The sequence below is a fragment of the Artemia sp. Qi Xiang Cuo genome, chromosome 3, assembly GCF_049724085.1.
Source record: "Artemia sp. Qi Xiang Cuo chromosome 3, ASM4972408v1, whole genome shotgun sequence".
Classification (NCBI taxonomy): domain Eukaryota; kingdom Metazoa; phylum Arthropoda; class Branchiopoda; order Anostraca; family Artemiidae; genus Artemia; species Artemia sp. Qi Xiang Cuo.
In genome coordinates, this window is record NC_142796.1 from 94,404,541 (window position 1) to 94,418,362 (window position 13,822).

A 13,822-nucleotide genomic window follows, 5' to 3' on the forward strand; every position below is an offset into this window, starting at 1 on the left:
CTACAGCGCCCTTCCCTAACTGTAAAAGTCTAAAGCCTACTGCGTCATTTGGGTTTTATTGAAAACAATGCGTCTTGAACAGTCCTTGAAAAGAACTAATAAAATAAACTGAATATTGTACAGATAATTATATTATTTGCTGAAAGCTCAGCAGTTCAAGATGAATATTTGTAATATAAATCGTTTATATTACGCGAAAACCTTCTATGCAAACAATGGGCAACTTGCATAAGCTACAGTACTTGTCCCGGGGGCTGTTGGGGATCCGTCAACCCCTGAATTTATACTTATTTGACTTATGGACTGTTTTGAACAAAATAGTTATCTTAATATTTTGATGCGATGCATTTGCGAAAGAAAAGGCGTGAGGGGGAGAGGGTCGGTTACCCTTTGATCACTTTTGACTCTTAAAAAGGGAATTATAACTTTCGATTTCAAATTGAAGGAGCCTTCTTTAATGTTTTAACGAGCACCCCTTCCCTAAAAACTTTACATGTTAACAATGGGCAACTTTCATAACTAACAGCTCTTACCCTGGTGACTCTGGGGGTTTTGTCAACCCTGGAGGCATAGTTATTTGACCTTTGGACTATTTTGAACAAAATCGCTACCTTAACAAATTGATCGGATGCATTTAGGGAAAAAACGGTGTAAGGAGGCTAATTGCTCAGCGATCACTTTTGACTCTTAAAAAGGGCACTAGAGTTTCCAATCGAATGAGCTACCTTAGAAGTTTATGCGACAACCCCTTCTATATGAAATGCCTCTGAGAAAAAAATAATAATAACCTGCTTAGTTATTATTAAGATATAACCAGATATAATTTAAAACTTTATAGCGTTGCATCTGAAAGCATATTGCCTTTGCCAGAAATTTGTCGTATCTTTCTAGAAATTACACAACCCTGCCTTCTTTGCTCATTTTTAACCAAGAGAAAGGAAGGAATGAGATGCCCTCCTCTTCTGTGTATACCAATTCTAAAAAATTATCAAAGTTAAATATTTATAATAGTCAATATTTGAAGGATCACCATTCTTAGGTAGTGTAACTTTTACCTGTGTGCTACTTTATCACTGGTATGTTACTAATTGCCTCTCCCTAGATTAAGAAAACTGAAAATATATATTTTTTTGGTAATTTAATTAAAAAAAGTCTCTCCCCCAAAATTTGGTAAATATTTTTTGCCGTCTATAAACAATCAAGAAGTTCTCCTCTCCTTCCCCCCTACATGTTCATGAATTAGCACCCCATACAGATATTTAAAAAAATGTTTATTATAATGCCGTTTTTGAAACAAAACTAAATTTTAAAAACAATAAATAATACATTGAAGGCATGTGACTCTTTATTACAGGCAACGCTAGTGTGTTGCTTCTAGTGCCAACCTTGACCTTAGTTACCTTGGCAAGGTACATTGAGCATCTTCACCACGTAAAAAAATACAGAAATATAACTGACTGCCATTCTTTCTCGATATTTGGTCATCTCAGTAGTCCAGTAACTTCAAGAGGCACCTGCCTTTTGCTGTCGATGTAAGAGGCACTTGCATCAGCCTTTACACTATGTACGTAATTTTCTATGCTAAGTGGTTAAGGTACTTTACGCTAGGTACCTTTGACATTAGGCGGACTTAAGAATTCGTAAAATCTTCATATCATCGTCTAAGATCATCACAATCATCATAAACAAACTGTTTCAAAATTTAATACGTTTAACGAAGATGGGGATTCAAAATCTGATCAAGCGTGAAAGGTTTCTAGAAAATGTTCATCAGTTAGTTTTCAGAATTCGTTATTGTGCTAAAGTCCATTTTGTATCTGATATGTTCAACTTTTCCATAAAATAACCTGAATTTACGTGAGGTAAAATTCCAAATAGAGCTATAGTTTACCCACACTGCTTGTACTAGTGACAAAATTTGCTTTGCAATACTATATAATATAATATAAAATCTTAAATTATGTTATTGGGAAAGATTCTACGGCATAGTGTGAAAGAACCATTAAGCAGGCAATTTTGATTTCAGCATAAGAAAATCTATGATTATATTATTTTTAATGTTATAGCGCCACCTGCCGCTAAGCCAAAAGCGCCATCTGCCACAAGTGTGCCTGCTCTTTTAAAATCGTTGCAAGATAAATGGGATGCTGTAATACTCAACTCCTTCACTCTTCGTCAACAACTGCAAACTGCACGCCAAGAATTAAGGTAAGTGGGTCTGTAACTTAGTAGAACGCCTTTTAAAACTCATCTTCCAAACCTAACGTTCAAAATGGCTTTATAAGGATAGGGACAACTCTTTTTGATTTGTTGGAGTCTAGTGTCTTTGATTTTTGATTTGTCGGAGTCTAGTGTTTGGTCCTTCAATAGGGGGGTTTCTCAAGGTCTGGTAATAAACCACGATGAGCCGTAAAGGTTCAACACATTTTGTCCTAATATGTATGGCTACTCGTATCTACGACTAAGAAGGGAATTTAATTTGAGTTGCTTCAGTGCATCATCATATGCAGAACTGTTCAAAAGGGGATGGGGAGGGTGACCGGGGCCAGCTGCCCAGGCTCAGCTGCCCAGGGCACCGTGGCTGGGGGTGCTGTTACTTGGGCTTCTCTCTTTGATCAAATTTGTCTCTTTGATTCGGCTTTTTTGTTTATAATTGTTCGGGAGGGAGCATTGTAACTAATTTTTCCCCGGGCGCCATCAACCTTAGGAGTGGCTCTGATTGTATGTTGAGTAGCTTTGTTCAAGTATAATTTTTATGGCTCTTTTTTGTACCATCTCAAGACCGTCTGATTGATTTTTCGTTAAGCCTGGTCACCAAGTTGGACATGCATGTTCAAGAAAAAGTCTAGCATAACTGCAATACACAGACTTTAAAACCTCAGTCGGCATAATTTAATTGATATAAAAGGAGCTTTTGACAATATTTCGCATGCTTCCGCTCTTTCAGCTCTTATTTCTGGTGGGATTCCCCTTTCTGTGGTTAGAGTTCTTAGATCTTGGTATTCGGGGCTTAGGATAAAAATTTTTGCACATACTTCTGATTCTCTTTCTAATCCAATTTCCGTGGGTCGGGGCGTGAGACAGGGTAGGGTTTTATCTCCTTATATATTTAACGCATGTCTGGCGGAGTGTCTTCGTTCTTTATCTACAACCCTTATTTCTTGGGGACGGGATGTGTCTTTTCTTGCTTATGCTGATGATATTATCCTATTGAGCCGTTCTAAAGCTAGTCTAATTAAGAATTTTAATTCCCTTTCTAGTCTGCTTAATGTTCGTGGCCTTTCTATTAGTATTAAAAAATGTCAATATTTTCCCGTTAATGTTAATGACCGAGCTGAATTAATTTGCGATAGAAATATATCATTTCCGGTTTCTGATGCTGTTGTTTATCTTGGGTTACCTTATTCTGCTTCAGCTCGTGATTCTAAGTCGATGCTAATTTTACATATTCAAGAAAATATTAGAAAGGCGTTTGGTTCCATAATACGGCTACGTGGTGTTTATCGTCGTGAAATTCTAGGTTCACTTTTTAATGCAGTAGCCCTCCCGCATGTTCTTTATCCTTCCCTTCTTCTTCGAGATTTTAAAATTTGTGATTTTTCAGCAATTCGCGTTTGTTATTTTAAATATTGTAAGTTTTTACTTGGTTTTACAATTTAATTTAGTAATAATGAATTAGTTTCAAAATTTAAAATTAAAGAGCCGTTGGAAATAGCTAAGGTAAAAATAAATAATTTTTACCGTAAATCTGAAAATATACTCTATGTTCATAATCTTTTTCCTTTTTTTTCTATAGTTTAAAAAGTGCATGATTTCATTATTACTATTTGTTGCATTTGATTAAGTTTTCTTTTGGGCAACTTGTAAATTGTTGCTATGTTTGATGGTGTGTTATTTGGATTTTTGAAGATTTATTTAATTATCTTTTATACTCCTCGTTTTTGAGGGAAATAAATAAATAAATAAATACCAAATCTCTTCACATTGGAAAAAGAATGTACAACTAAGACACCTATTTTGGTCAGATAGTGAACGTGTGAATTCTATCTTAAATCTTCTTCCAAAAGTATCCAAGTAATTTAATTTTTTTTTTCTAAATTAGGGAATTGTAGCAAGTGTGGCTGTCAATCTTTAGGAAAGAAAAATTCATGAAAGAGCCTTTAGTCTCACTGACCGTCAGTTCTACCTGTCTTAATTTACTTTTTAATTCATTAAAAATCCTCCTCAAGTCAGTCTATTCCTTCATCGGAACGTTTAGCCTCATTGCTGAGGCAGATGAGTCGCAGCAAACATTCGCGAATTGTTACGAAAATTCGGTTCAAAATAAGGAGAAATGAAAATGGGCCTAATTTATGCCCTTGTGGCGAACCGCAGGAAATGTCTAAAAATTCAGGTGGCTCATGATCAGGGGGTTGGTTATACTGAGATCTATTAAAAAGAAAATTAGAAAGCTCACGTACAACAAATGGACAAAAGTCCATTACCTTAGCTCCTCCCACTAGTACATGATGGTCAAGACTTTCAAAAGCCTTAACTTTGTCTGCAAATAATGCCTCAAAATACGCTCCATCTTTTTCCAAATGTTTAACGATGGCCTTCAACATTGTAACCCACAAATGAACATTGAAAATGACACTGTGGAGTAGTGAAAAATATGAAAGAAAAAACTAACCCAAAAATCTCTTATATCGTCAATTAAACACTGAAAAAATAAAACTTTCAAACACTTTCGGAAGAGCCGGGGTTTCCAAAAGTAGCCTTAAATCAGTAACGTGTTTGGGAACCTTATTGATGATCGGTAAATAATCCCAACACCACCACCACCTGTTACCGTAATGTCATCAGACATCATTCTGGATTGAAATACGTTTCATATCTGTCAAATCAACTAACTCTTCAGTCACGGACTACGATTCATAGATAAAACCAATATCAACAAGCTCATTTTTCAAGTATAATTCAATTTCTTCCGTTTTGTTCACAAATAATTAAGCATTCGACAGTAGTAATTTGGAAATAGATAAGAATTAACGGAATGTTCTACACAGCGGTCTCGAATTCGCTTGCCAGTGCACTGAGTCTGTTCCAAGTTGGGAAGCTCAATGGTTTGGATGTTTATTCAAAATATGGTTTGGTAGGTGGTTGAATCTTTGATCTCACTGAAATTTCAAACCTGTTTGTTGTTTGGACCTGGCAGATCGGGGGACACTGGCTAATGCTGGTTCTTGCAATTTTCTCCAGGGTTTTGTGAGGAGAGGTTGGGAGTGAGAGGCATTAGCTGCTTTGGGATGGATAGATTGAAATTCAAGTTCATAAGCAAGACTGGAGATAGCTGTCTTTGGTGGCCTTGGATCAACGGAGGGGCATATTTTTTCTCCCCATTTTCGAACATCGTAATATTGTCTCAGAATGGATCTGTTCCTTTTTGTAGAAAGTAATGTGCAGATTAAGGCAGCAGTTCATGCAACACAGGCCATGGGAGAACTTATTACACAAACATTTGTGTGGCAGAGCACAACAATCGTCACGGCGGTTTCCTTTGAAAAAATCTTCGCAAACATAGAGAAACGTACAGTTTGCCGCCTTTCTGCTGGCTCCACTTATGTGAAACCTCCAAACAACTAGTTCATGGATAGTCTCAGATGCAGCTGCCCCCAAATCTGTAGGAGTGTAAGGGGCTCTCTAGTTTGGTTCGAGTGGCTCGACTGGTGACTCAGCTACTGCACTGAACAGATATATCAACACTGGAGCAGCTTGACCAAGTCTTATTTCCCTGGTGTAAGTACTTTTCATGGGTAAACAGGAAGAATTGTCTTGAAGCCTTCTCTATAGCAAGGACTCTGTCGGCATCAATTCTGGCACAGGTCACCTGCATGTGGCGTGGGCACCGATAGCAGTCAAACGAGGTGCTCTTCTTTATTAAATACATTCTTAGACCACACTGGCTATACATGACAAATGAAACTCAGAGAGGAAAGAAAATAACAAAATGAAAAATAAAATAAAAAAAGGTGAAAAAACGAGGATTTTGTCAGCCAGTGGAAAACCATGAAGAAGAAGAAATAAGCAAATATTTCGACAAGGACCTCCGCTAAGTCGTCCTCAGTGCAAACAAAAAAAGACAAAAAAAACAAAAAAAAACAATGAATTTCATTGATTCTTTTTCAATCGATGAAAAAGAATTTACCAAGATGATTGAGCAAGAATCCTTTGCCTTGCAATAGTTTTAGCTGGTCTACAGTTTCGGTTTTCATTAGATATGCAAATAGGTTCTTTTAAGTTATACCGGGTGAAAATATTGATTGAGTCCTTCAAAATTAAACTATCGTAGTAAATTGGGTTTGATGAAATATCTCCAGTATCTCTATTTATTGCTAAATTTTGGTTCATGTATTTTTTATCTCAATTACCTCTTTAAAGTTTTGGTACGCCATTTACAGTTGATATTAAGGTTGTCTCGTCAAAAAGAACCAGATGGGTCGGACTTACGAAAATATGCAAAGCCAATGCCGAATCAAAGTTGTCATTGTTATTTTTTAATCTCAGGGACTTATCTATTGAAATTTTGTGCTCATGCAACGTTCACCTAGTTGTTGATGGGTCCTACCAATTTAAAATTTCCCACATGAACACGGGATTCTTTAGACACCACTACCAAGTACAGGATCAGTTTTATCCTTTCCTGAGTTGAAAAAATGTTCAACTTTTTGTTCAATTTTGAAAGAAACAGAGAGATTATTTTTTTTTTAATTTTTCCAAGTTTATCGCCAAGTTTCGGGTTGTATGGTAAAGCGATGAAAGTTTTTTTCTCAATTTCCGGGGTAACTGGATCAAGGGAGAGGAGCGCCCTATTTTGTTCTTTTATCTTTTTTAATCGTCTATCTATGATATTTTCAATAAGTTTGATTGGGTAACCATTGCAGAAAAGAGTATCCTTGACATAAATTAATACAGAATGTATATGACTACGGGAACACATTTTTAAAACTCTGTCGACTAAAGCGATTATTACCCCTCTTTTCACAGAAGGAGGGTGATGAGAAGAGAAATGTAGATATCGATCATTATGAGTCGGCTTTCTATATATAGAAAATTCAAGGCTAGGAGTAGTTTTTATAATTAAAACATCCAAGAATGGCAGCTTACTCAAATCTTCGAGTTCCATTGTGAACTGGAGATTCGAATCAAAAGAGTTCAAATGTGCCAAAAAATCTCTCAGAGAGTCTTGTCCATGTTCCCAAACAGAAAGGATATCATCAACGAAACGAAACCAGATAGAGTGTTTTAAGTGGAAACTATTCAAAGCAGACTGTTCTATGAAATCCATGTAAAAATTTGCCAAATAAGGAGACAAGACAGTGCCCATGGATAAACCCATGATTTGAAGGAAATTTTTTTTTTGGAATTTAAAGTACGAGGAGAACTTGTTGCAAAGACGAACAAGGGTCATTATTGTATCAATTTCCAAAGTCTTGTAATCTGACCAAGCTGAATTTTCCTCTAATTTTCTTTGTAAGGCCTGCTCACATTTATGGACATCACATGAAGTGTACATAGCAACTGCATCAAAACTAAATAATATAGTTTTTTCTGTTTTACTTTGATTTTTTAACTTCTCAACAAGATCTATGGAGTTTCTTATATAAGATTTCTGTGAGCTTAAAAGAGGCTTAAAAATGGTGGATAAGAAACTTCATATACTCGTAGCTAGAAAACTATAACATGCTACAATAGGACGTAACGGAATATCTTTCTTATGGATTTTAGGCAGACCAAAAACTTTGGGGGTGAACAACCTTTGGGGTAAAATTTTCTCTACATTTGAGGGGTAATTAGTCTATTATCTTTTAAAATGTCTAGTTCTACTAGTTCTTTTCTCAATTGCTGTGTGTATTTGTCTTTGGGATCAATTTTACTTCTTTTTAAGTATTTTTATCTATCAAAAGGGTGTTAACTTTCATTTCATAATCTGCAGAATTCACAATCACAATTTTGTTTCCTTTGTCCGCTCTCGTAATCAATGTGTTTTTGTCTTTTTTTAAGTTTTGGAGGATTTTAATCTCTTCCTTTGATTGAGTTGAAAGTAACAAAGATGGCCTATAATCGAGAATTGTCTTTACAATTTCACCTCTGGGTAGGTCTGGATTTTCGACTTCACCATGAGAGCTAAAAATAACAGAATCCATGCCCGTAATAATTTATGATGTATTTACTTGTGTTTGAGCCATTGCCAATTTAGGTCCTTTTGATAGAATACTTAGCTCCTTGGATATGAAAATCTTGGAGGATAGATTTTCCAAAGGAGGGCCAGGACAAAACCTATGAAGGAAAATCTGTGTTTGTTGAAACTGTTGAAATTCCAATTCTGAGAATTTTTCCGATAAACGAGTTTTTGCTAAATGGAGTACGAGTCTGAAAGACCTATGTGAGATTTGTAAAATCTGGTAAAAATCTTGAGGGGACAAAATCTGATATAATAAGGATTTGAAATTTAGAATTTTGTTACTAAGGACGTATCTTTTGGATCTATGGTCTTTTAAGATATGTGTTAAACAGACACTTCAGACACAGATAGACATTGCCAAAAGAACATGGGACTTCTAAAAGTTAATGAGGACCAGAAAAATACTTAACGTTACAAATTATGACTACTTCTAACAAGCAAAGACTTAAGAGAAGAATAGTCGTCCCTGACACGACCTTGAACTTTATCAGCAGTCATTTCAATGAGGACCTGTCACTCTAACCTCGTATTGACCTTGGGATATATCGATGAGCCTTTCATTGAAGGCTAATCCTTTTAGGCTTGAATTTCAGGATCTGAAAGCAATCAGATAGCTCCTAGAAAGTTACAAGTTACAACTACTTCTGGAGAGCAGAGATTTATAAGAAGAGTACCCAACCCTTCCAAACTAAGCATAGGCACTGTTCCTGTTTTTCATATTCCTGGGGTAATAGGCAGTGATACCTATAGAGCCAGATCCTTTTGCAGACCAGCTGTGAAAAGTCAAACTAGTCTGAGTGGCAGATCTTAAAGCAGCCTTCTGAACTTCCTTTTTTCTGGCAGCAAAACTTTTGTGACGATGGACGGTTCCCCCCAATGGTGCTTTCAAGCCCCTGTTGTTTTTTTAAATAAGCTGTGTCATATCTGGCTTATCAAACACAGAAAGTGGCAATTTATCCTTAAACAGGGTTTTGCAGCAGAGCATCCGCTGACCAGCTGGTTTTGATCGATTGGAAATAAAAAACTGTCGTATCTCTGATCTTCTTATTCCAGATTTCACTAATCCATTGTCCTATATGTCACTTGCTTTACTATCTGGAGCTTTCTCAAGGGAAGAAGCCTGACTTGATATATTTTTTTGGTTGGTTTGGGTTTGTTATTCTCAGCACCAGCCGCATATACTTTATCTTTGGGCTTATCAATTGTGTGCTTCCTTTTAAGATAATATATAAATGTCATGGCAGAGACTCCCTTAGCCTTTGGAGATGCTCTTCAGAAGTTGCACCTAATACTTTCTTTGCTTCCTTTTTCCGTAGGGTACCCAGAGAGATGTCTTGGAACATCCAAGTCGTCATTAGGAAATGACATCATGCTTGTCTTAAAACAAAGGGTAATTTTAGGATTTTTCACAAAATTAGAAGCACCTTCCAGTAGCCTACCATTTTGAAAATTGCACCTCCAGCCAAATATCTTACCTCTTTCACCTCAGTGGCGTAATTAGGGGGAAAGGGGCCAATTTCCCCCTGAGCGGTTTCGTTTGCGCAATGAGCCAAGAAAACCTGTCGGCAAATAAAAGCAAAATGACAGCTCCTAACTACGGTTTCCTAAAAACTTAGACAATTTGCAGTACAGTATTATAATATACAGTATTATAAGGTTGTTTTAATTTATTATTTTTGCTGTGTATTGTGTATTAACCATGGCCCAGTAGGGCTTTTAGTGTTAATAAATCATATCATATCATATTAATTTCTACGGGAATTTACTTGTCTATAATAGGTATTTAAGAGATAGATACAAGAAATAATATACTGGTTAGTGACTTTTTTTATTGTGCTGTATGGCAAGAATTACCGTGTTCACCGGAAGATATGTTATCCTACTGAATGAGAAAAGTGTATCAGCATTTTATAAGACTTTGGCCAGCTAGGCCAGAATCACCTAGTTAGGCCACTGTTTCAACTCTAGGCTTTTTCCTGACAGGGTTTCCATTGATTATATTTAGAAATGATAGAAAAAGTATATTTGGTATCTTGAAAAAGTATATCTTGTTATGTTGATGCAATAAAACGTGCCAGCAAAAACATATTTCTACTGGACAAGACTTCAATTCATTTCCATTCCTCTCTGACTAAAAATTTAAGAAAATTTGCAATTAATAATCGGTATTTATCATGTATAGGCTAGTATGGTAATCATAACAAGTCGCTGTTATTTAGCAGCATAAATTCGATAAAAACCGTTGAAATAAGGTTTCCCGGTTAAAGGTGCAGATTACTTCCAATGTAATGTAGGATACAGAGGCCCTGTCAATAGAACCAGAAAATACAGTAATAAGTGATTTGTTTGAATCCTGCTTCACCTAGACAGTATCTATGCTGCTTTCCTGCTCAATTGACTGAATAATATACACTAAAACATAAGTTGTTTTAGTGGAACAAAAATGCGCCTTTACCGGTCTCCCATTTACATACCTACCTACTCTCATCTGACTCTTAAGCCCTAATTTTGCCTAGCTTAAACAATCTAGCAGCACATTTGATATGTTAGACACACTGAGGGCCGTCATTTTACTTACTTTTACTTTATATTAACGCTCCAATTCCATAAAATGTATGGGACGTAACCACGATTCTTCAAACTTTCAAATTACGATTTAAAACAAAATTTTGTAATTTCGAAATTTCTTAATATCTCATTCTCGAAGCAATAAAGTAAAATCGAGAACAGAAGGAAAACAGAAAAAAAACAGAAACAGGACAAAATACTTATTATAAAAACAGAAACAGAACAGAACAGGTAAATAAAAACAGGTCATCGAAACAGAAAACAGAAACAGCTCCCATGCTTATTCCAAACTATAAAATATAAAAAGTTTTTTCAATTCAATTTAATCGGGTTTTATTAAAGAAAATAGAAATAAATAAACATAAATAAACTTCTCTATGCAAAAAACGCACGTTGAATCCCTTAAAAAAAAATTACGATTCCTTCTAATCACGGAAATGAGAGTTCTACAGATTTCAAAGAAACATATCCTTTTCCAAGATTTCTAAGAATCCTTTACTCAAGGAAAAAGATAGAAGATTGGCAAAGGTGATCTTTGAAAATGACTAACTTAACAGAATACTATATTTGTCTCATCTACAGTTTTCACATGGAAACAAATATGTTTTGTATTCTGTGTCAGACATCATCCATTTTTTTGTCGCAATTTCATCGTACTTTGGCTGTTCGCCAGCTAAGCTGAGATACTTTAAGTGAGTTGTAATTTGTAAGCTCCATACAACTACTAAAGGTTGACTAGCAAAGGTGATTTATTGAAATTTTTATTTTATTAGAGGGAAACTCTCCACTCATTTTCAATCATTTAGAAATGATTGAACAACAAGTTTTTCAGCTGAAAGTAAGGAGCAACATCAAAGCTTAAAACGAACAAAAATTATTACGTATATGAGTTAAACTTTAGCGTAAAGAGCGAGGCGTTGAAGAGGGGACAGCCCCTTTCATAGGGGCTGTCCCCTCCCACATAAAAAAAACAAAAAATAAATAAAAAAATAAACACGCATCCTTGATCTTTCTTCTGGCAAAAAATACAAAATTCCACATTTTTGAAGATAGGAGCTTGACACCTCTGCAGTAGGGTTCTCTGATACGTTGAATCTGATGATGGGATTTTCATTAAGGTTCCATAGTTTTCAGGGGGCGTTTTCCCCTTTTTTCGAAAATCAGACATATTTTCTCAGGCGCGTAACTTTTGATGGGTAGGACTAAACTTGATGAAACTTACACATTTGAAATCAGCATTAAAATCTGATTCTTTTGATGTATCTATTGGTTGGTATCCAAATTCTGTTTTTAGAGTTTCGGTTACTATTGAGCCGGGTCGCTCCTTACTTACAGTTTGATGTGTGATGTGTAATGTACTTACTGTTTGATCATAACACTTTTTTGTCTCTCTGAATTGGACCTCTTATTGTAAAATGCCTCTTCTCTCGAATCCTCGCTTCAACTGGAACCACCAAATTGTCTGTAATCAAAGAAGGGTGACCTTATAACAGTATCCCCGTATACTTCGCAAATCTGTCGATAAATTTCTGATGCAGACAGATTCCTTGATGACAAAACCGTATCAATGAGCGAACCTTACACGCGGCGGGCGTGTGAGGTTCTTCATTATTCATTATGAAGAGCCTCATTCATTCTTTATTCATTCATTCTTCATTAAAAATTGGACTATATTTACCTTGCTTAGACAACGTGAAGTGTAAAAGTAAAGGTTTCTGGTGTAATGGTCAATTTTCAAAAATAAACTATAGTCTCACAATGATAGAGGAGTTTTTGCCCACTCAGCATACATACTGCACGCTTCAACTTCATCCTGAATACTAACCTACGTGACCCAAAAAGTATTTTTCGCTGAATTTTATTTCCATTGGTAGAGGGTCAGTTGGGCCATACCACTCCTCGAGGCTATTCATAACAGAAATAAGTAAATGGAAATAAGTCATAAAAACTTATGGAGTTCAACTCGAAACAGAATCAGTGGGACAAAAAAGTGTTATGATCAAACAGTAAGTAACTGTAAGTAAGGACATTACACATTACACATCAAACTGTAAGTAAGGAACGACCCGGCTCAATAGTAACCGAAACTCTAAAAACGGAATTTGGATACCAACCAATAGATACATCAAAAGAATCAGATTTTAATGCTGATTTCAAATGTGTAAGTTTCATCAAGTTTAGTCCTACCCATCAAAAGTTACGCGCCTGAGAATATTTGCCTGATTTTCGAAAAAAGAGGAAAACACCCCATAAAAGCTATAGAACCTCAATGAAAATCACACCATCAGATTCAGCGTATGAGAGAACCCTACTGCAGAGGTGTCAAGCTCCTATCTTCAAAAATGTGGAATTTTGTATTTTTTGCCAGAAGAAAGATCACGGATGCGTGTTTATTTGTTAATTTATTTATTTTTTTTTCTATGTGGGAGGATCTTTCCGGAGGAAGTTTTATGGGGGAAGGGAAATTGCTATGAAGGGGGCGCCGGATTATCCAGCATTATTTAAAAAAAAACGATCAAAAATTAAATAAAAAAACAAACAAGTTTTTCAGCCGAAAGTAAGGAGAAACATCAAAGCTTAAAACGAACAAAAATTATTACGTATATGAGTCAAACTTTAGCGTAAAGAGCGAAGCGTTGAGGAGGGGACAGCCCCTTTCATAGACGGAATAATTTCTGTTCATTTTAAGTTTTAATGTCGCTCCTTACTTCCAGTTAAATTTTTTTATTTTATTTAATTACTCTAAGAGAGAAGTAGTAAATGACCTTTTCTGCATTAAATGAGTGGAGAGTTTCCCTCTAATAAAATAAAAATTTCAATAAATCACCTTTGCTAGTCAACCTTTAGTAGTTGTATGGAGTTTACAACCCACTTAAAGCATCTCAGCTTATTATTATTATTATTTATTGGAAAACCCGTCTAACAAAAAAGGAAAAGACGGAGCAATAAGCAAAAAAAAAAAAAAGCAATACACATAAAATTAGGAGTTATACATGTGGTTTGTATTGACGAACGCTGGAGCTAAGATCT

The 13,822-nt window shown here is 35.7% G+C and overlaps 1 protein-coding gene across 1 annotated transcript in view; it reads left to right on the plus strand.

Annotated features, from left to right (window-relative positions):
• LOC148954773 (pre-mRNA-processing factor 19-like) overlaps window positions 1–13,822 on the plus strand; it is a 114,107-nt gene that overhangs the window by 43,114 nt on the left and 57,171 nt on the right. The window contains 1 exon segment of the mRNA XM_089086741.1: window positions 2,067–2,208. Coding sequence (XP_088942867.1) covers window positions 2,067–2,208 — 142 coding nt within the window.